This window comes from Schistocerca serialis, chromosome 11, assembly GCF_023864345.2.
Source record: "Schistocerca serialis cubense isolate TAMUIC-IGC-003099 chromosome 11, iqSchSeri2.2, whole genome shotgun sequence".
NCBI lineage: Eukaryota > Metazoa > Arthropoda > Insecta > Orthoptera > Acrididae > Schistocerca > Schistocerca serialis.
In genome coordinates, this window is record NC_064648.1 from 65580331 (window position 1) to 65603908 (window position 23578).

Sequence of the window (23578 nt, forward strand, 5' to 3'; positions counted from 1 at the left end):
ATTCAGGCACCGTGCACAAGAGCATTCCCCAGCCACATGTCATCCATTTCCGTGTGTGTCAAAAAATACAAGGGCAAAGTCACGGCACTGTAGCCATCTCGAGGCTCGGTGGACATTCTGAATCTTAACAGGATACCTGTGTCAAATATGCCACAATATTTTTGAACTGTCAATGAGGGGAGAGAGCATTCCCCTGATTTGAGGCACGTGCCGTACGGTTGGCTACGACAGCAGCAGCTCCGTCAACAACTGCTGTGAGAACGGGCTACCTCCCTCTCCCTGCTGAACCATTTAATTCACCTGTTTCTCCAAATTTCTCGATACTATTCTTTGGCCCATTTATTGACGTGGGTCTTTTTTGCAGCTCTTTCTGTCGCCGATATTCCTCCGATGCAGTGCAGCACACGGCGTTTCTTCTCGACAGTCACTGCATTTCGTATGGAAAACTTCAGCCTTCTTAAACCTTTATACCGGTAGTCAATTTTCAAAAACAATCGACACACAGTGCTGAGAAACAAACAGCAAACTACCATCAAAATAAGAAACACTTCATATTCTGACTGCTTACAGTGCTATACTTTCCCCTGTTGGCAGAAAGCATGCTCTGGATGCAAACCAATTAATGAACACACATATGACAGTTATAAGAGTCGAGGGGTATGAAATGGAAGCAGTGGTTGGGAAGAGAGCGAGGCAGGGTTGTAGCCTACCCCCGATGTTATTCAATCTGTATATTGACCAACCAATAAAGGAAACAAAAGAAAAGTTCAGAGTAGGTATTAAAATCCGTGGAGAAGAAATAAAAACTTTGAGGTTCGCCGATGACATTGTAATTCTGTCAGAGACAGCAAAGGACTTGGAAGAGCAGTTGAACGGAATGGACAGTGTCTTGAAAGGAGGGTATAATATGAACATCAACAAAAGCAAAACGAGGATAATGGAATGTAGTCAAATTAAAGGGGGTGATGCTGAGGGAATTAGATTAGGAAATGAGACACTTAAAGTAGTAAAGGAGTTTTGCTATTTGGGGAGCAAAATAACTGACGATGGTCGAAGTAGAGTGTATATAAAATGTAGACTGGCAATGGCAAGGAAAGCGTTTCTGAAGAAGAGATTTTGTTAACATCGAGTATAGATTTGAGTGTCAGAAAGTCGTTTCTGAAAGTATTTGTATGGAGTGTAGCCACGTATGGAAGTGAAACGTGGACGATAAATAGTTTAGACGAGAAGAGAATAGAAGCTTTCGAAATGTGGTGCTACAGAAGAATGCTGAAGATTAGATGGGTAGATCACGTAACTAATGAGGAGGTATTGAATAGAATTGGAGAGAAGAGGAGTTTGTGGCACAACTTGACTAGAAGAAGGGATCGGTTGATAGGACACGTTCTGAGGAATCAAGGGATCACCAATTTAGCATTGGAGGGCAGTGTGCAGGGTAAAAATCGTAGAGGGAGACCAAGAGATGAATACACCAAGCAGATTCAGAAGGATGTAGGTTGCAGTAGGTACTGGGAGATGAAGAAGCTTGCACAGGATAGAGTAGCACGGAGAGCTGCATCAAACCAGTCTCAGGACTGAAGACCACAACAACAACAACAACAACAACAACAACAACAACATCAGATGACATTTCAGCATCCTGCAACATATACAGCCCAGACTGCAGCAGCCGGATCACCGTCAGTTTAATAATAATCGACCAGTATCTGGAGCTAAATCCAAATAGACAAACCTAATCTATGAAACATCTTCTCAATGCTAAAATTTAAAGATGAGATATTTCAAGCATTCTAAGCTAATTCAGGTATCCAACAAATTGGTGGCTTGTCTCCACTCCTTTTCAGCTTTATCTTGAGCTATTCTACATAGTCTCCTCACACGAGTACAGCAAATCGAGAGCTTTTATCAACACAAGGAACATTCGTAAACTTCTTTGGAATGTTGTTTAACTTCTGTACCACACTGGCTCAAATGTCGGTTATGTCATCAATGCATTAACCCTCCATGTGAATGACTGCACTTTGTCATTTTGTGGTAGGTTCTTTGATAACACTAAGTCTCGTCACCCGAAGATTTTTTTCTAGAATAGAATTGTCTGCATTTTGCATTTCTATTGAATTGCAGGCATCATTTTTGTTCGGGAGTCAAAATGTGCTAGAGAAACTTTGCACACACTTTTCTCCTCTTCAAAACATTCTGGAGAATGGCTCAAACACTCTATTTAGAGCTACTGGTCTGTTGCAGTTTGTGATGCAACAACACTGGCACAATACGGCCCCCAGTTCACTACTTAATACTGCCTCCTCACAACTGACTGGTCAAATGCACATCTGTTGCTTACAGTTGTAATTTCGAGCTGCTAACATAGTTATCACATTTATATTACTTATATGCCAGAAACAAAGTCAGTGTTGGAAATTTTTGGATGGATAGTGTAGATGTCTATGAGTGCTTAGTACTGAATTGTGGTTGGTTGGTTGGTTTGGGGAAGGAGACCAGACAGCGTGGTCATCGGTCTCATTGGATTAGGGAAGGATTGGGAAGGAAGTCGGCCGTGCCCTTTCAGAGGAACCATCCCGGCATTTACCTGGAGCGATTTAGGGAAATCACGGAAAACCTAAATCAGGATGGCCGGACGCGGGATTGAACCGTCGTCCTCCCGAATGCGAGTCCAGTGTCTAACCACTGCGCCACCCCGCTCAGTGTACTGAATTGTGAGCTTGAAACATTACATGTAAGAGAAGGACAAATTATAAGGATAATACTTGTGCCTTTAACAACAACAGAATTTTGGTAATTAGGAAGTAATAATGAAATTTATCAAGAGAGATTAGAAACAATAAGAAAAAAAGAATTTATTCTTCATTTGGCTATTTACAGACTGGATGACAGTGAAGTAAAAGAATCTTCAAATGTCTTTGAGGAGGAAAAAATTCACAACCTCCCGGTCAAAAACGTCAGCGAAGGCTTGGAAAGGAACAACAAACAAAAAGAATGAGTAATGGAAAGAGAAATATTTATGAGGTCAGTTTTAAAAAAGGAATGTTTCCAATGAATAGAGGAAAAGAAAACAGGCACAAAGTAGTCTGAAGAAAGGAAATAGAAGCAATGAAGGAATATTGCAAGAAAAGGAAGGAACACCACAAGATGAAGAATTTAAATTCGAGCATTGTATTTTGAAGGACCTATTGCAGATAGGAGAATCAACAACTTTCTTTGTAACATTTCCGTAAAGAAAATACTCGAATTTTTCTGCCTGTCAAAATAAGTGAATCATGAATGTATTGCATTAGGGTCAATCAATTCGAAGCTATGCATTTTTATTTACAGCAAATAATGCAAGACAAAACTGAAAGTTAAGTAAGCTGCTTGAAAAATGCAAAAAAAAAACAAGGCTTGCAAAAAGTTATCAAAATAGTAATAAGTAATCACTTCACAAAACTGTTCTATTCAACTGAATGTTCGGGTGAAGAAACAAGGAACTAATTTAGCAGGTACTTGGAGTGGATCATGCCAGTGACAAATTAATGTATTTTATTACATTTCCCAACAAATCACACCAACAGAATCCAGTATGTTCAACGTCATCTGAACTTTTGATAGTAGTATTTACATCTTGATATGAATGCTGTATTACAACAGATTTTCTTATCGTGCAGCTGTCTTTGGTGGCCAAGTTATGTAGGGTATAAAACATATTTTATAAAAACATATTCAATGAAATGTATTTAAGGTTTTTTTTACCAATTATAATTAGTAAATAACTACCAAATAATTATTTTGGTTCTGTTTCAAGGTGAACAGGCTAGTATTGAACAAACACAGCTTCATATACTTTTTGGATGTAAACCATCACTGCACTTGTCAGAGCGGCACATTTAATTGATAGTGACCACAGTAAGAACACACCAATTTGTCCTCATTCACCATGATCATTATTTTGAACACTGTGGTCGTAAAACGAAGAAGTGGAAATTACTTGTACTAAATATCTCGTAACAGTGAGCTCCAAATCTTATCACGCCTTGGAAGGTTGGTTGTATTTGATTTAACTGGGATATGAGACAGCAAAACATCTGTAATGTCTTTAATTCCCCACTTCTTAAAAAGAGAACAAGTACACAACATATGAAGAATTCAATATCTTATTGCATAGTTTGGTTTTAGTAGTGTAAAAGTGAAAATAGTGAAGTAACGATATTTTTACAAAGTCAGAAAACAAAAGAGTATACGTCTGAACTAGCTGCCTGCATTTTCTGGAAGTATCCGACAAAGATTCGAGTACTGCAATATTTTTTAAAACGAAAGAAGTTATATAGGCCCTACTATACTATGGAACATGAAAAATTAATTTGATAAATTTCTGAAGTCCGAAAACATCTCATGCGCCAAGTGTAAAGCGTATATCTGTTTAATGCTATACAATTTGTGTAAGTAACAACTTAAGACCAGCTATCATATGTCACAGTCTCTGGATTTTACTAAGAAATTCATCTCCTATTAGAACCTGAATTAAAGAATAATATATATAAAATACGATGTCTGCATTCCCACAAACAGTCTCACACCCTGTAGGTTTATCACGGTAATGTATTGTGAAAGAAAGCATCACAGTCTGGGGAACATGATAACATGCACTCTTATTGATCACCGAGATGAGGCTGTTGTACCACATGTATAACCTGACCCTGAATATAAAACTACATCCTATTTTTTAAAGAGGCTTCTTGAGAAAAATTTATTTGTAACATTTTCTGACTAATCAAAATTACAAACTGTTTCACTGACATAAAATATCTGCCTAGATAGTCTTGTCCAAATTTTCGTAAAACCAGAAAAACTAAAATAAATGAAAAGAAATAGTTTACATTAATTTTCAGACCATTTTCTTTTCTATATTTTCCACTTACTAACATTGTCTTCTGTGGTGTTACTATTTTTAATCATCATCATAATCATCATCTTGATGGCATAGCTGTGAAATTTGTATCTTCATTGTCACATTTCTTCTGAATATGTTGCAATTTCTGATTTTGTAGTTATTGTGGGCGCTGAGTGCAAAGCTGTTTTTTATCCAAATAAATCTTTTATTTCTCTTATGTACTGACCTGAGAATGTTACAATGTCACTTGCTTCCAAACATATTGTCTGCCCACCTCTCTCTCACTGGCTGTTGAGAAGTAGCAGCTAGCACAGCCCCTTTCACTCCTGTTATATGTTACAGTGAGCATCAACAATGTTGCAGCACAAAACATAGGTACGCCACTGGTGACTACGTAGACTTCTACAATCTCCTGCAGCAACGAATACTATCATATTATCAAATTCTAAAGACAATTCAATTCCAACTATGTACAGATTCAGGCAAACTCCAGTTTAAATGTGGTAGACATTCCTAAGAAGCCAAAGTAAGTGGTTTAGATTCCCACGGCTGGCAATGGGACATAATTTGCAGCCCACTCACTACTCCACTCCCCGTACTCATTTAGTTCTCAGCCAAGCCGCTATACCTGTTACCTCTCCTACACTTCTGCAGTGCTGTTCTTGAGCAGACTGCAATATCTTCTAAGGAGCAAGTCATATGTAACAACAGCAACTAATACATAAACAAAATATCACAATTACAATTCAGTCCAATCCTCAAATTTTCACTCGTCCCACAATCTAGTGACATCCATCGGTACAATTTCCACAGTGGGTCTTGGCACTGTAATTTTTTCTCCTAATTATAGCCCAGTTTAACATGAATGATTTCATTTGTTAGACATTTCATTTTGGATTAATTTTCCTTTTTGTTTCGCCTAAATTACACCATCACATTCTAAACCTCATTAGAAGGTTTTTACTGCACATTCTAGAACATAAACAGTGATCGAATTTCTCATTTGCAACCCACTTGGTAAATCATTACTGTCTCTCAATCAAATAAAACATTGATCTGGGTTCAGAATCAAGTAATGTTTTCTGAATGTTACCTTTATTTAAAAAGCAGCATTAACGTTTGTACGTGGTAACCATGCATGTATTAGAACTTTTACTGCAAATTTGATCAAATACAACAACAATCTGTAAAATGACAGCATTAAATTCTATGTACTGCCGACTTTCACAAAAATTATCAAATTTTAAGCAGACCAATTGATTGTTGTAGTGGCTATTTTACAGATTCTCGTGTATCCCTCTCAATAGCTTCACACGACTGCTCGAGCAACCTCAATACTGTAGAGTGCTTCAGCATATCGGCAAAATAAATCTGCACATGGCCTCAATAACCAAAACTTCATCTGTAAATGTAAGACAACATACTCTATTTAATAATGTAAGAATGTCAATCTCAACAGCAATAGTTTAAACTGCAAATACAAGACTACCCCGTATTTTTTGAATGACAAATTTGGGAAAAAGCCTCATGTTATAACCAGGGAAGTATGGTACCTGAAATGACTGACATTCTGGCCAACTAGAAAGGTTTACAGTAAGCCGGGAGCCACCCTTGTAATTGCGTCTTGAAGACACCAGCGGACACAGAACTAGGTAGCCACGAGGGTGGCGACAGATTGCGAGCACCTACCTGCGACATCCACCGTGATGGGCTGCGGCAGCTTCTTCTCGGCAACTAACCGCACACCCGTCGCCTTCGAGTGCTGCGTCAGGTCGAAGGCGGAGCGGTCTGCGCAGCCCACACACTCGATCCAGCCCTGCCAGTAACATCTCGCATTACTCTCCAAATAGTTTCTTGTTTACATATTTATTTTCTCCTGATTGCTGTCTGTTATGTTTAAACAATATATAAGTTTGGCTTTATTGCCTTCATCAGTGCATCTGCAAACAATGGCATTTATGTATAATTTATAAAAGTTTTTTGTACAGGACATATGTCAACCTTGAGTAAACTATTACTGCTGTCCGTAGTTGTTGGACGTAATATTTTTTTCATTAATATTTTAAAGTTGATTGATAATTTAATGTTGCACATGTATTATAATACTTCTTTTATTATTTCGACAGTAGCAGAAATTCAAGTTTGACAGCTAGTTGTTTACTTTAAGATATTTATGCTGTTGTGGGTCATGTTTCTATGGAACTGTTATTGATGTGTTTGTAGTTTCCGGTGTTTTGGTTATCCATTATTTCTATATAAAATGCCAAATTTTTTAAAAAACTCTTGGTGCTTGAAATCTGTTTGTTTATTTAGTATACTGTAGGGATCACCCTTAGCGTGTAAGTTAATTTCAGATTCCTCAAAACTATTCACAATCAGATGTTATGGGATTTTGTGCAGGATTTTTAACGCACTTACAATGTTTTCAACTTTGTGTTCTTCATTTTAGAGTTGTGTAAACAAAGTGGATCAGTTGTCGTTTGTTACTCTCATGTGTTCTCCGAATCTGACAATGAAATTTCTTCCTGACTGTCCTATATAAAATTTTGTAAAGTTATTGCAGTCAATTTTGTAGATTCCAGGGTTTAATAATATTATATGTGGCACATCAACCAATCAAACAACTTCAAAACTTTTCTGAAAAAAACTATTACATCCAACAACTACAGACAGCAGTAACAGCTTATTCGAAGTCGACATACGTCCACGTACAATGTCATGGTGTGAAAACAATATCCAATGCATAAAAAGTTTGCAAATCACATATTACGTAAATTATACATAAATGCAATTGTTTGCAGACATACTCATGAAGGCAATAAATCCGAAATACACTTATATGCTAAAATAAAACATCTAGCACCACTGTCTACAAATACTCTGCGTAACGTCGTACTGTGACATTATGTATGTTGCAGGTCCCACAATAAAGAAGCACATTAAGATTTAATGACAAATTATTTAAGGAAACAAACTGTACGTGATGAACAATTTGAACGATTTTAAGTGCTTGTCGACAGTGGATGTGTGAGTGGGCACCGGAGCTACAAGCAGCTCGAAGAGCAGGTGTTCCGGGCGATGACCGGTAGCGTTCTTACGGTCCCTTACCGTCCCGAACTGCAGTACTGTGTCACTGCTGTGAAACACTTTCCTACGGAGTTTCACATGTGGCCGAGAGAGCATCGCCACACCCGGCAACTCCTGTTAACTGACCCACCTAAGGAGATTTGTCAGTGGCAGCAGGTGAGTAAAAGAGATGTGTGTTTTTGTAAATGAGATGCCCACTAATTTTGATTAACATTCAAATAAAATGTGACAAGAATTTAAAAAGCAATTATTCTCAGTGTTAACAACACCTGTTAAGAATTTTTAGACCAAATGGCACTGACCACTCAGTAAATTTCAAACCCATATGTCAGAGTAAACATACTGTCAATCATGTAGTCTTATCGTCAAACATTTCGAGTTTCGAGCCCGTGCTGTCGAGTATAGCTGCCATTGCGCTTTACAGCTTTTTTCCAATTAAGCACCGGCAATTTGTGTCAGAGTGAGTTTGTGTATGAGGAGTGTTAAAAAATTATTCCTTATTTTGAGATGTGTTTGTACGAACCAAAATGAGACAAAAATATCTAGTAAACAGACACTAAAATGCATACCTTACGAGCTACGAGCACTTGTTCTCCTTATTTACTATGAAACAGCTCTTTCTTATTACTAATGAACTACAGACTGCAGTAAACAAATGAGGACACATTCCTGTGCTACTGTGCACAAATACAGCGCGCACTTAATGTATGTTAGTGTCGTTGCTGTAAACTGTAATCACAGTTCTGGGTCGGTGCAGCACATTTAATAGTTTGAACCGAACAGTCTGTGCTTTGAAAAGTTTGTGAAATGTCTTTCCACTGCAGTTCTATCTTTGCACTTACCAGCATAACAGAAGTTTATTATTCTACACAGAAAATTGCAGACAGCATCTTCTGTTACGGTCTGGCAAACGGACACTACTGCCGGGCCTGTATCCTGAACACTGAAAAATATCCACAATGCAGGGTACTATCTGCACAATTATTGAACCATTTGTTTCAGCATGTATTAGACTCTGACTTATCAAAACACAAACAAGTTTCATTATAATTTATGAATATGCTGCACTTACCCAGAACTGTGAATATGGTGCATAGTAACACCACTAACAGATGTTTACTCACTGCTGCATCTATTGTCAATAACAGAGGAATCTACCCTTATTCCTCTACTGCATTCAGTAGGTCATTGGTAACAGCAAAAGCCTTACAGTAGAAGAGAGACGTTTCCCAGTAGCAAAGATGAACAACTGCTGACTGCTCTTAAGGCATGCATTTTAGAGCCTACATTTACTGAACATTTTTTCTTGCTTTGGTACATACTACCACCTCCCAAAATGTGGAACACTTTAACACTGCCGGCCATTGTGGCCGAGCCATTCTAGGCGCTTCAGTCCAAAACTGCACGACTGCTACGGTTGCAGTTTCGAATCCCGCCTCAAGCACGGATGTGTGTGATGTCCTTAGGTTAGTTAGGTTTAAGTAGTTCGAACCATTTGAACTTTAATGCTCTATGTCTTGTGCAGATGCAGATGGCTGCACTACTCTTATGTGATAGTATGATTTTAATGTGCTTTCAATAATTTAGAAACCTGAAACCCATTTTAGAAAAAATATGCTAACGATATCTGGCGAGCACAAGTTGGCCCGATTATGGGAGAAATACACGTGTTATCATGAGGCACTGCCAGGCCAGCAATAGCATGGATATTTTCATAATGTAATCACACATATTGATGTACACTAATGGAAAAAAAATTGTAACACCGAGAAGGAGTTGAGAGACAAAAACGAAAGTTGGCAGGCTGGTTTCAACACCTGACAGATGACACCTAATCAAATTTTGCACCAGTCACATAAGGTTGGTGGTAAAAATGTCACTAACAGGCTGCAAATCAAGTTTGTTTTAAATATATGGTGTAACGCTTGAGAGCAGGGTGAGGGCCCCCCTACACACACACACACACACACACACACACACACACACACACACACACACACACACACACACACACACACACGTAACAGTGAAAGTGGCGGAGTATTATAGTTTAGTGTAAAATCCACTCCCTCTCTGGAAATGCAACACTTTGGTAGTGGCTGTGTCGTCGTCCGCAAGCATCTGAGGTAGTGAGGTACACAAGCTGAGAGCATGCTGCAGATTGGCTAGCAGCGTGCACTCGACAAGAATGTGTACTGCTGTCAGTAGACTACAGCAGCTGCTGCGAGGAGGATTCTCCCGACACCGGGGGAACTTGTATGTGAGTCTCGCATGGTCGACGTGTAGTCTGCACGAGAGAATGGAATCTTTCCGAGATGCCCGCAAGGATGTACGCCACACCTCAGTGGTCCCTTTCATCGCTTTCAACTCATTTTGAGTCGTACTAGCCTGCCATTCAAATTCCCAGAGCTTCAAAATATTTCATCGATGTTATAATTGGTAATCTGACATCAACTATATCTCCCGTAGTTGCGTCTTCGGCTACACAGTCGGTTAGTTCATTTCCCGGAATGCCTGTGTAATTCGGTGTCCAAATGAAGGCCACTGTCCTTCCAGAGCTGTAGAATTTACTCGTCTCGACATTGGTGACCGAAGGATTTTTGGGACAGCTCGGGGACACAGATTTTATGCAACTCGTGGAATCGCTACCGATCGGAAAGTTCGTAGTGGCCGGGGATTTGATGTACCGTAAAGCCCGAGATACAGTGGCCGACTCTGCAGTGTATACACTGCAGGCTCTCGGCAAAGAGACGTAACGTTAGCGACAGCCCCGGACGGTGCACAAGTCCCGCCCAATCACCCCCCTCCACACCAATCCACATCCTAAGCTCCGAGCGCATGTTCCAACATAAAAGTTGTTCATATCACAGATATGCCAGTCATAACAAGGGAGAAAATCAGTAGTTAGTACGAAATACAGTTTTTCCGGTACCATTGTGAAAAGAATTAGAAATACGTTCATTGAATATGCAAGTTGAAAAATCATCAATAAGAATGAAAAGTAAGAATGGTATCCACACTGTCTTTTATTTCATGAGCTTTCCTCTGCGCTGTATCAAAAAAATCTGATACTTGTTAACTGCAGTGAGCGCAAATTTCTGTCACCTCGCGTAGTGTAAGAAATTCTGTTGGGCTATATTAATTGGTAGTATTGCCAAGGATGCTGTCCATTATCTCGATTGTCTAAAGTCAATGTTGCGCATAAACAAAGCAATGTCGATGTCTTGGTTTGTTTCTGTTTACCTCATTAAGACTAAAGAATATAAGAGTGGGATAATGTAGAAATGCGTAATGCAAGCAGTCAGATATTTATACAGTGACATTCTTCATTAATATTTGCCTGTGTAATTGGTGAATTTTTACTTGTGAACTCTTATGACTGCTTGCTTATAGCAGACATAAGATTACTTTGAGTTCTTCTTCAGTGTCTGAGAGCTTTAGAGCTGCCTATTGTTAAACATACGTACGTAATTTCGTCAGTGTCATTCCAACACATCTTAGCGCACTTTAATGTCTGTTAGATATCAGTTTTGACAGCAGTTGGTCACAACAGTCAAGATTAGGTACCTTGTGTATGATAACTTTATTGAGAATGCATATCTATGTTTCATTTTGACAGTATTACACAAACTGCTAAGAAGTAGTAACAGTACAACACTGCTAGTATGAACAACTGCGGTAAAACAAAAAATGACGAACAAAAACACGACAGCGACGAGGACTACCAAAGATCATATTGATGAGCTCTTGGTTGGTGTGGCGGGGGGTAGGTGTGGAGGGGGGTAAATGGGCGGAGCTTGTGCAAATGTCCGGGGCTGTCGCTAACGTTTCCTGGCAAAGAGTGCTTCCATGTCCCCTCACATGTGCAAAATCGTAACCGACCCTGTCGTCGAGTTTCGATCCGTTCGTGTAGATGCGTACTGAGAGTTAGAATAATCGTGGAGGATCGAACAAAACGAGTGTCAGAGGAGGGTAGGATCGGCACCCTTCTCGGGGCCTCGGAAGACGTCCGTTAGTATCGCGGGACGGGGTACAGACCACGAGGGGCGTCGAGAGGGACCTCTAGGAACACAGAGTAAAGGATTTGCCGATGGTGAGCAACTCTACTTCGTCCGCTAAGTGCAGGGCTATCTGTGCTGACAATATGTTACGACCTATGTCAGAAAGCGAGCGAGCCAGAAGACGTCGGGAGCTACAAACTGTCATTGTGGAAAGAAGAAAAACTGTGTGAAGTGGTACACGAAAATATTCCAAATGCTACCAAATACTTCAATGACCAAGTCATTTATTGTTTATGAAGCCAATGAAAAGGCAAAGTAAGATGTACCTTTGAATTTACATTGTGTCTCAATGGCCTCTGAAAGACCTGTAGTAACTTCTGAATACTGGTTCAATGTATACCACACTGGAAGTTCAGTTTAGGTGATTGTGTATATTTTAAGTGTAATAAAGGTTGCAAACAGTGAAAAATTAATTTTGACGAGTAATTCCTGCCGTAGACCAACTGAAAGTAACTGTTGCATTTCTGTAAAAGCCAGCCACACAAATTACCATCGGTACATCGAGCATCGGCACAGAAACTGCAATCCTGAAACACAGAGCTTCGGTGACTATCGATGTCCGGTCTCCGTAGTCTACTCTATCATGAGGAGATAGAAAATGTCAAATAGACTATCTGACCAAAAGTATCTGAACAGCTCTACGTAAAGCGGAGCTGACCCCGAGAGGCAGACACGCCAGTATGAAAGGAGGTGGCGAGCATTCTGTTGTCTGTAGAGAAGCAGTAATGGGAGAACGGGCCAGTCAGGAGAGTTCGACAACTCCGAATGACAACTTGTCGTCCGGCGCCACACGAGTGACAAATCTGTTGGGGACTTTTTGATACTCTCGTACCGACAGACAGGGACCTCTGCGCACTGCAGAGGGCGATCGTAAAAAGTCACACGAAATTGGTGGAAGAAATCGCCTGCGAGTACACAACTGCTATCGGCAGTAAGGCTGACACGATTACTGCCGGCATCGAGTTACACGGAACGGGGTCTGACAGCCGAGCAGGTTCCCGTAAGCTGCAAATTGCTGCATTCGACAATAGGCGACCCTCCAATTGGGATAGACAGCAACACTACCGGACAGTGGATGACAGGAAATGAGCAATTCGGCACGACGCTTCACGCCGTATCCTGTGGTAATCTGATGGGAGGGTTTGGATTTGCCAAATGCCTGGAGAATGTTACCCAATACCCTGTGTGGCACCAACAGTGGAATACAGTACAGGGGTCTTTTTCTAGTTAGGTGGTCCCTTTAATGTGTTTAACTAACTCCTAAATTCAGAAGTACACAAACCCATTTCACAGCATCATGTACTGTGTACAGTGGAGGAGTCTAGAGATAACTGTATGTATTGACAAGACAATGCTCCCTGTCATAAAGCAGCATCTGTGAGGCAATGCTTTGTGGAGAATAACATTCCTGGAATGGACTGCCCTACCCTGAAACCGACGGAACACCTTTCGGTTGACATGGAGTCTTAACTTCACTGCAGACACGAGTGTCCCCTGTCACAACCCTCCCCAGGTTTGGCTCTTGAGGAAGAATGGGCTGCCAATTTTCCAGAGATGTTCAGATACCTCACTGACAGTGTCTCTGAGTCATCATAAAAGTGAAGGGCGGACAAACCACATATTAATTTCCACTTATAGGTGTCTCAATACTTCTCATCGGGTAGTGTGCCTCTAGACTGGAGAAACTACTGTTTCCATTAATATGGAAAAGCACAAAATTTTTTTACAGTTGCAGTCTCCATTTTCAATTTAAAAATGTCGGCAAGACTGTAAAATTAACACTGAAAATACAGCTTGCACTCAACATAAACAAACATAATGTATTTAGTATATTACTTGGCAAGGCAAACTGATTATCTGGCAGGGTGGCTATTCAAATTTGGAAAAAAAATTCCCCGAGAATTCCGAGTGTGTGGAGGAAGATGAGTGTCGAGAAGCTCTGGGTAAATTAATGGTGATTGGGAGAGAGGGGGGGGGGGAGGGGGGGGGGGGGGCGCAGCATACCACAAGAATGACTTCTCTCCCCTCTCAGCTGGGCTATGTGTCAGCCATAAACGATAGTTTAACTGCAGTATTTGAATGTCAATAATTTGTGTGGAATAATATTCCTATAATTAACACACTTTGAAATATTCAGCACGAGAGCACCTCAGAAAGTCTTTAGCCCTATTTTTTGGTAGCCAAAGTACGCTACATAGAGGTAATAACAAATACACATCCTGCTCTACATACCTTACACTATTTCTCCACACAGTCGCCACACCGGTCCACACATCTGTCCAGTCACAGCACTAAATTTGAGATGCCCCTGTGGTAAAGTTCGTCTGGCAGACTGTGGAACCACCGTCGGACCGCCGTCTCGGCTTTGTCGTTACTTGTGAATCGCTGTCCTCCCAGGAACTTCTTCAGCGGTCTAAAAATGTGAACTTACTTTACTTTTTTGTGTCCGGAAACTACAATTGTTTGCCCAGTATTGGGCAATGTCCAATGCTTCTTCTTTAGGCAGCCATAGATTGTCGAGGGTGCACCTGTGCGGGCAGGCAGGGCACTGTAGAAGATGTTCCACGTCCTGTCGAGTGCCACAGTCGCATTTGTCGTCATTTTCGTCCGACAAACCCCATTTGATCAGATTAGATTTCACAGGAACCACCCCAGTTCTGATGCGGTTAAGCATTCTCTAGGTTTTCCAATCACCAGAAACGCCGCTCGGTGGGTCCTCTCCTAGTGGATAGTAGATGGGGGGCTCATCTAAGGTGCAACTTAGGATTTGAGTCTGCTGGGGCTACACTCTAGGCCAAATATTGAGTGACGGGCATCAAAGGTTTATTTTAGCTTCTCGGTATGTTCGTGAACTTTCCTACGTGAGTCAGGGTTTGTGAAACCTGCAGCCCTGTGAAGATTTTCTATGGGGGTTGGTTTGATGCAGCCTGTCACTATCCTGCATGTTTCATTCAAGCTAATATCTACCTTTTTTGCAAGAGTGGATCTGCACCACACCGGGAAAGCATATTCGGCAGTTGAGAAGCACAAAGCTTGGGCTGAAGTTCTGACCACGGTAGGTTTTGTAGTGTTTCCTTATCCTCGGGGTTCTGCCGTGAAAAATATAAAATAGAAAATCTGATTGGGTTTGGAATTTTGGTGGTTTCAGTTACGGATAAGGCGGACTTTGTATTATTGATTGAGATCGTGCTGTAATTTGGCCGTGCATGGCAGTCCGGGTCGGCAACACTACAAAAAGCGACTGTACAGAAATAGCATCAGAAACTAATTGAAATTTACCTTATAATCTTGTTAGATACGCAGTATTAATTACAATATAGTCTTCATGGCTGTCCTCCTAATTTCTCTTGTAGGACGACCCGTCTTTCACTTTTCTCCGTCTGTTGAAAACTACTTCAAGTTGTCACTGTCATGATCAATTTACAAATTTGGCGACAACCACCTCGAATCACTATTGAAACTACCTCGCTCTGTAATATAATTTTAATTTCCACCCAAAAGCACATTCAACACATCGACGAAAAATACACGTCTTTTGTTAAAAACAAAAACCTACGCAAAAGTAAAAAGACGAACAAAATTATTTATAAAAATCGGTTGCTGGCGCAGCGCTCTTCTGCGTGCGCGATCGTAAATTATATCTTTGTATTGGTGGAGGCACGGTAGTCAAAGTACCATTACAGTTTGGCACCCCATTTGCTATTGGACAGCTTTCTTATTAGGGAATTTCGTGCTACTACTTTTTTGCATGTTTTTCGCAATGATATTTGTATGTCAATGTTCTGTCCAGCATGACGCCAAGGTAGGTGGGAGTATCTGTGTGTTCTAGTAATGTCCCATCCCAGGTAACATTGAGCCTGAGCCTGTACTTTGCCTGCCTCGAGTTCACATGGAATGCACTCACTTGAGTTTTGGTGGGATTGGGTTTTAGAGAATTCTTTTTGTAGCAGGTCGACATTGCAGAAAGGGCAGTTTCTAGTTTCTCCTCGATGGCTTCAAACCTGTTGCCTTGAACTGTTATTGCCAGGTCGTCTGCATATACAAAAGTTTTGGTTTTGTCTGGAGTCGGTTGGTCATTTGTATATACGTTGAATAGGATTGGCGCCAACATGCTCCCTTGGGCGAGCCCATTTTTCTGATTCTGCCATCGACTCTCTTTCCCCTCAAGCATTGCGAAGAACTGTCTATTTTGGAGCAGGGATTCGATTATCTTGACTAGGTGGTAGTCTTTCAGGGTCTCGTAGGTTTTATGCAGTAGTGTCCGGTGATCTTAGGCGGAACTTAGGTCGACTAGTGCCAGCCCGGTGATTAGTTTATTCTCAAACCAACCTCAATATGTTCCATCAATGCCAGAATTTGACTGGTACAGGACTTCCCAGGTCTAAAACCTGCTCGGTGTGGAAATCACGAGGGGCAATGTCTGGACTGTACGGTGGGTGGTCCAGAATCTCCCAGTGAAATGCCCGTAACTTTTTGGCAGTTCAGATCTCCACACACGGCCTCACACTGTCACCGAGCACAGCCACACCACATCCAGAATCCCTCGGCACCTCCGCCTGGTGGGAGTCTTCAGATGTCACAGTGTGGAACAACTGTCGGCATTGGTGGTTGCACCTCGTGGCACAAAATCAGGTAGGAGTGGTCCACGGCTATCCCAGATGGCCACTAACGTCAATTTCCAAATAGATGCCACAGAATGGAATTCTTTTGTCACATGCAAACATACGTTTCCACACTGTGCTCTGCTGCTCAGATTCCAGCATGAAATGCAGCATCCAAGTTTCATCACCGGCAAGAACACGGTCCATGAAACCTTCACCCTCCTCGGAGTACCATTCCAGATGATTCAGTGAAGACATTATTCGGTTGCCTTTCATCCTCTTATCCAACTCTTCAACCATCCACTGACATGAAACCTTCCGATATCCTAAAGACACGTGAACAATGTCATAAACATTCCCATTCGATATGCCAACCTCCTGGGGAAAAGTGATTACAAAACCAATCGTGGAAAGACACCTTAAAGGGAAGCTGTGAGAACTCAGTGTTAATTACATTAATTTCTCTGATGAGAACGAGAAAGTATGATAGTATTGACACAGAAGGTGACAGGAGATGATGCTAGCAAATGTCAATAAACAAAAGTTAAGTAAATAAAGTGTGCAAACTGATGCACATAGTGCCAAGTGTCGCACAATTTGAACATCTGCCCCAGCTTTCATCGCACTAACCTGGACATTAGAGCTAGCAAAGAAACCCAAAGAAAAGCCTGTTCCATCACTGGTATTCAATTTTTAAAGGTGCCTCAATGGACAGGTCTTTATATGTGGACAATGTGCAAAAAGAACATACACTATGTGATCAAAAGTATCCAGACACCTCGCTGAAAATTATTTACAAGTTCGTGGCGCCCTCCATCCGTAATGCCGGAATTCAATATGGTGTTGGCCCACACATAGCCTTGATGACAGCTTCCACACTCACAGGAATACGTTCAATCAGGTGCTGGAAGGTTTGTTGGGGAATGGCAGTCCATTCTTCACGGATTGCTGCACTGAGGCGAGGTATCGGTGTCAGTCGGTGAGGCCTGACACGAAGTCGGCGTTCCAAAACACCTGAAAGGTGTTCTATAGGATTCAGGTCAGGACAACTCTGTGCAGGCCAGTCCATTACAGGGACGTTATTGTCATGTAACCATTCTGCCGCAGGCTGTGCATTATGAACAGGTGCTCGAACGTGCTGAAAGATGCAATCACCATCCCCGAATAGCTCTTCAGTAGCAATGCAGGCCTGTGCTGTGATAGTGCCACACAAAACAACAAGCAGTGCAAGCCCCATCCATGAAAAACATGACCACACCATAACACCATCACCTCCTTCTTGGAATACTAAAAAATTCATGGTTTTTTTCTGATGAAAAAACTTCAGGTTTTTTCCAGATGAAAAAATTTCCGTTTTTTTTCCGGACTTCCCAGCTGTCCCATGATATGTACACCCTGTCAGACACTTGTGTAGAATGCACCAGAGTCAACTCCGGTACCTGCAATTCACTCCTCACATGCGTCATCAATTTCTTTATGCTCCTGACAAATAATTCCCACACACATTCACCTCCTCTGCTGTCAGTCCCAGCTGCTCTGTCTTCTTCCCACCATCTAAGCAGCCAATCTCCCAGAATGTGTTGTACCACCCACATATTGTTTTGTCTTTTCACCTGATACACGGTACCCAACTGTCGCCAAACTGCCACGACTGACTCCTTTAAGGCGCATCCACATGATGCCGTTTCTTGCTGTTCAGCTTTGCACAAGCAAATAGATTTTCTACAGTGCAATTATGTGTGCACATCTGTGCATGTGTGACTTCCTGGAAATGGAGGTCACCAAAAGTGGGAAACTTCGCACTTTTTAGTAGATGACAGTCAGCTGGGAACCACGTGCTCGATTCCATAGTGTGTTGACTTTCTCCTGTGAAGCAGTTTGTGTGCTATAATACATGTTGACTCCGAAAGAAGCACACTTAAATTTATGTATAATTAGAGACAAAGATTACTCAAATAAAAATTTGAGATACGTTGCCCTGAGCGTCAAGTATTAGATAAAAAGGCTACGATTATATTACTGTAAAGAATAAGATACTGCTAGTTTCAAAGCAGGAAAGAAGAGACGAATAAGCCATAAATTTATAAAAAAGTATGTGAAAACCATGTACAAATATTCATGCTACAGCAACAAATAGCACAAAAACTGAGGAGCCAGACATCTGAACAAAAGAAATGACGGGATACGTGTAGCTCCCCAACAAATGACTACAAATAGGAATGAAGGACATCGATAATACAAAATTGGAAAACAAAAGTGCCATATATGAAAGTACCAAATTTGCCAAGTCCGAGAACATTAAGTGACACGATTAATGTTGCATAAACAACATCTTTTGTAAAATAAAATACAAATGACGCACTGAAAAGTAATGAACCTTCACATAATGACAAATACACTGTAAGTACGGTCCTCGGTGAGACGTCGGTTGTTGTGAAATTTCCACAATATTTTAGTGGTGCAACTGACCGACACCTACAGGTACGGTGAACACACTGCTGAGGCTGTCCCCGAAGCCTCCTATTTGTGACAGTCTGAGAAGAAACCACACAGACACGAACGCACCAAATTTGGTGACCAACAGTACAGATACGGCGATCGGCAGCAAGAGAGACGGCACCACGACGGACGATCGTCCGCCAGGCATCGGTCGCACCGCGTGCTGCCGTCGGCCGCCCCGGTGCACTCTGTCGGAACCCCCTTCCGAAGTGTGTGTGTCCGTGCTGACACGTATCCATCCTCACCACTGGCGACCGAACGCCTGTCACCACCACAGCGTCATCCTCGGTAGAACCGGCACTACTTCTTTGTGGTCGCTGTGATTTTCAAGTGGCCAGTGCCGGATTCCGTGCCGTTCTGAGTCAGTATCCCGTGTCTCTGTTAAGAACATTAGTCGAGCAGCAAATTTCCACCACTTCTTTAATAACACTCTCCCAGCACAAAGTTGTCGGCACGATAATTTTGGTATTTTTGTACTCAATAATGTGTCCTGAACTGAGACAATGCTCAGCCACTGCAGATTTCTGTTCCAGACAGGTGTGTCATCAAAATTCGACACGTCTGTCCTCTGCAGTACAACAACTTTGTCCAAAGTATGACGTCCCACAGTTACAGGGAATCTTAGAGGTGCCGGGCCTTCTTAAACTGAGCCTAAGAGAACTCTCGAGCTTTGTTGTTGGATGAAAGATACACTTAGCTTTATGTTTCTCCAATAATCTTCCTCATTTTCAAAGAGACAGTGCTGACATAGGCAAGTTCACCATTCCTCTTTGTTCTTCAGTTTCTTCCAACTCCTCACTTTGATCAGCACGCGCCGAGGTGAAAGGCACGGCAAATCTCCCGTTTGAACTATCCATTCTCTGAAAGATTCCCATAGCTGCAGGACGTCACACATCGGATAAACTTGTCGCACCACATGAGGACAGATTAGTCGAACATCGACGACACGTGTGTCTGGACCGGCCAGAGATATCTGCAGTGGCCAAACGTTGTCTCAGTACAAGACACAATAGGGAGTACAAAAACATCAACATTCTCTTGCCAGCATCTTTGTGCTGGGAGAGTATTATTAAAGAAGTGGTGGGAATTTGCAGCTCGACTAATCTACTTAACAGGGACACAGGATACCGACTCGGCACGGCACAGGATCCATCGCCGGTCACATTATAATCACAGTGACAACAAATCAGAACTGTCAATTGTACGAGGGACGATGATGTGGTGGCGACACAGATGTCTGACTGACAATGGCGGAGATGGGCACACCCCAGTGTGGACACGTATTTCGGACGGTGACTCCCGACGGAGGGTGCCGGGGCGAGTGACGATAGTGCACTACGACTGAAGCCACTCCGCACGCGTTCATCATCTGACAGGTGATGTCGCTGTCTCTCTCGCAACCGATCGGCATATCTGCAGTACGAGTCATCGAATTTGGTAAATTCACACCTGTGGAGTTTCTTCTCAGACTGTCGTAAATAGGAAGCTACGATCACAGCATCAGAACTGCGTGTCCCGCACCTGAAAATGTCAGTCAGCTGCACCGATGTAATACTGTCGAAATTTCACGACGACATCTGACATCTCACCCGAGAACCACAAAACACAACTCGTCTGCCGGGAAGCCTCAAGCGACACAGGTTTCCCTTCTTTTATCTACAGTCACTTTTGCGTTTTCTTTTTCTGTCACCTTTTCTTCTAAATACAGCTCAAGCTACCAGGCAAAGACAGTGATTTAGAGCAGACTGCTCATGCAACAAGCCAATGTGTGGACACAAGAATACCCCCGTGTGCACGTGTTCTTTCCACAAATTTCTGTGCGCACTTTTATTGCCGTGCCTCCGTGATAGCGCACGAGGAAAGTAGCATAGTGTGGACGTAACTTTATAAAATATGTTTCGACACGCATACCCCCACCCGTGCACTTTCAAATTGGAGAGTGCTCTATCTAATGACGAGTATCATTTTTCTGTACGACTCACAGGTTTTGTACAGGAATCTCCTGAAATCCTGAAGATACTTATAAACAATCTAGAGTCTCAGTTACCACTACAGATTAGCAGGTGTGAGGTCACTCACATAGGACGTGAGCAGCTCGGCGTCCCAACAGTCGCGGGCGTAGTGGGCCATCTCGTTGGCCATGTGCTGACGGAACCGCAGCCGGCGGCGGTCCACGCCCACTCGCTCCAGGAACAGCTGAATGCGTGCCAGGAAGTAGCCCAGTGTCTCGTTCGCCACCAGGCCCTGTGGCAAAACAGATCGGTCTAAGTCTCGTGTACGCACGTAGACAAAACCCGACTACGAGTAAATTGGCAAATTGAGGTAAGTGATTAAAGGATGTTACAGGTTTCTAGAATTGATGTCCTCCTCTGACTAGTGTGCAACAAATTTACATGCGACATATAATACACAATTGTTAGCGTAAATTACGAAACGCGCAAAAATATCACTCCTGCACAAAGAAGACAAATTTTGTGTAGGTTGGAAACACAGTAATGCAGTACACAACTGTTGTGGTCTCCAGTCCAAAGACTGGTGCAGCTCTCCCACTAGGCCATCTTGTGAGAGTCCCTTCATCTCTGCATAGGTATGGCAACTGACATACATTTGGAAGTGCTTACTGTACTCACGCCTTCGTCTTTTTATCCCTGAACCATACCTCCACCACCAAACTGGCATTTCCTCAATGATTCATTACATGTCCTATCAACCATTCCTTTAGTCAGGTTGTGCCACAAATTTCTTGTCACCTCAGTTATTTTCAGTACCTATTTGTAGTTATTTGATGTACCCACCCAAATCTTCAGCATTTGAGGAGTTCCTAGATAACAGAACGTAGCATGTCATTCTCAATGGAGAGAAGTCTTCCGAAGTAAGAGTGATTTCAGGGGTGCCGCAGGGGAGTGTCGTAGGACCGTTGCTGTTCACAATATACATAAATGACCTTGTGGATGACATTGGAAGTTCAATGAGGCTTTTTGCGGATGATGCTGTGGTATATCGAGAGGTTGTAACAATGGGAAATTAAACTGAAATGCAGGAGGATCTGCAGCGAATTGACGCATGGTGCAGGGAATGGCGATTGAATCTCAATGTGCTGCAAATACATAGAATGAAAGATCCCTTATCATTTAGCTACAATATAGCAGGTCAGCAACTGGAAACAGTTAATTCCATAAATTATCTGGAAGTACGCATTAGGAGTGATTTATAATGGAATGATCGTATAAAGTTGATCGTCGGTAAAGCAGATGCCAGACTGCGATTCATTGGAAGAATCCTAAGGAAATGCAATCCGAAAACAAAGGAAGTAGGTTACAGTACACTTGTTCGCCCACTGCTCGAATACTGCTCAGCAGTGTGGGATCCGTACCAGATAGGGTCGATAGAAGACATAGAGAAGATCCAACGGAGAGCGGCGCGCTGCGTTACGGAGATGATAGATAAACTCCAGTGGAAGACTTTGCAGGAGAGACGCTCAGTAGCTCGGTACGGGCTTTTGTCGTAGTTTCGAGAACATACCTTCACCGAGGAATCAAGCTGTATATTGCTCCCTCCTACGTATATCTAGCGAAGAGACCGTGAGGATAAAATCAGAGAGATTAGAGCCCACACAGAGGCATAACGACAATCCTCCTTTCCATGAACAATACGAGACTGGAATAGAAGGGAGAACCGATAGTGGTACCGTACGCCACACACCGTTAGGTGGCTTGCAGAGTATCGATGCGGATGTAGATGTAGATTCTTCTGTAGTGCCATAATTCGAAAGCTTCAATTCTTTTCTTGTCTGACCTGTTCCCATTAATCAAAATGCTCGTGACTGAAAAGTGACTGAAGGGGAGAGAGAATTGACAAACACTAAAGGAAAGAAAAGGTATCAGAACCACAGAGCACATTCAGTACCGAGTAAATGCATATTTCCTTGCTTCAAACTTCAAAAAGGATTTTGCAATCTTTGTAAATGTTGCAGGTGGTGATCCACCCTTGTAGAACGAGTGAAATGTTCTGGAGGTCTCGTCACCTCCCGCTGTCAATGTAGTCCACTCGCGAAACTACAGAGGCAATTCAGGCCGCTGAGCATTGGGGTGGACACGACATCACATATAAATACACACACACACACACACACACACACACACACACAAACACACACACACACACACACACATTATTGCTTCCCATTGAGATAGGGCCATTTTACTTTTTACAAGTCTTGTGTAGTATTGAGTGGTGTAGGCTGTTACAAGATATAGCAGAGTAAATTACTAGAATAGAGGGTGTTTGGAAGAAATAGCACAGAAATTTACTAAAACAGGGGGTGTTTGGAAATTCCCATTAAAAGGGGACTTGTAGAGGGGAGTGAATACATAATATTTTGAATAGGAATCCACGTCCAGAACGTCATCCAATAATGCCGCTGAGTGTCAAAGTTATAGATGCCGGAA

General features: G+C 42.1%; 1 protein-coding gene across 1 annotated transcript in view; it reads right to left on the reverse strand.

Annotated features, from left to right (window-relative positions):
- Positions 1-23578, reverse strand: part of LOC126427337 (glycine--tRNA ligase) — a 145243-nt gene that overhangs the window by 35950 nt on the left and 85715 nt on the right. Inside the window, exons 8-9 of the mRNA XM_050089664.1 lie at positions 21210-21374; positions 6572-6698 (exon numbers count right to left, since the gene is read on the reverse strand). Coding sequence (XP_049945621.1) covers positions 6572-6698; positions 21210-21374 — 292 coding nt within the window. The remainder of the gene's footprint in view (positions 1-6571; positions 6699-21209; positions 21375-23578) is intronic.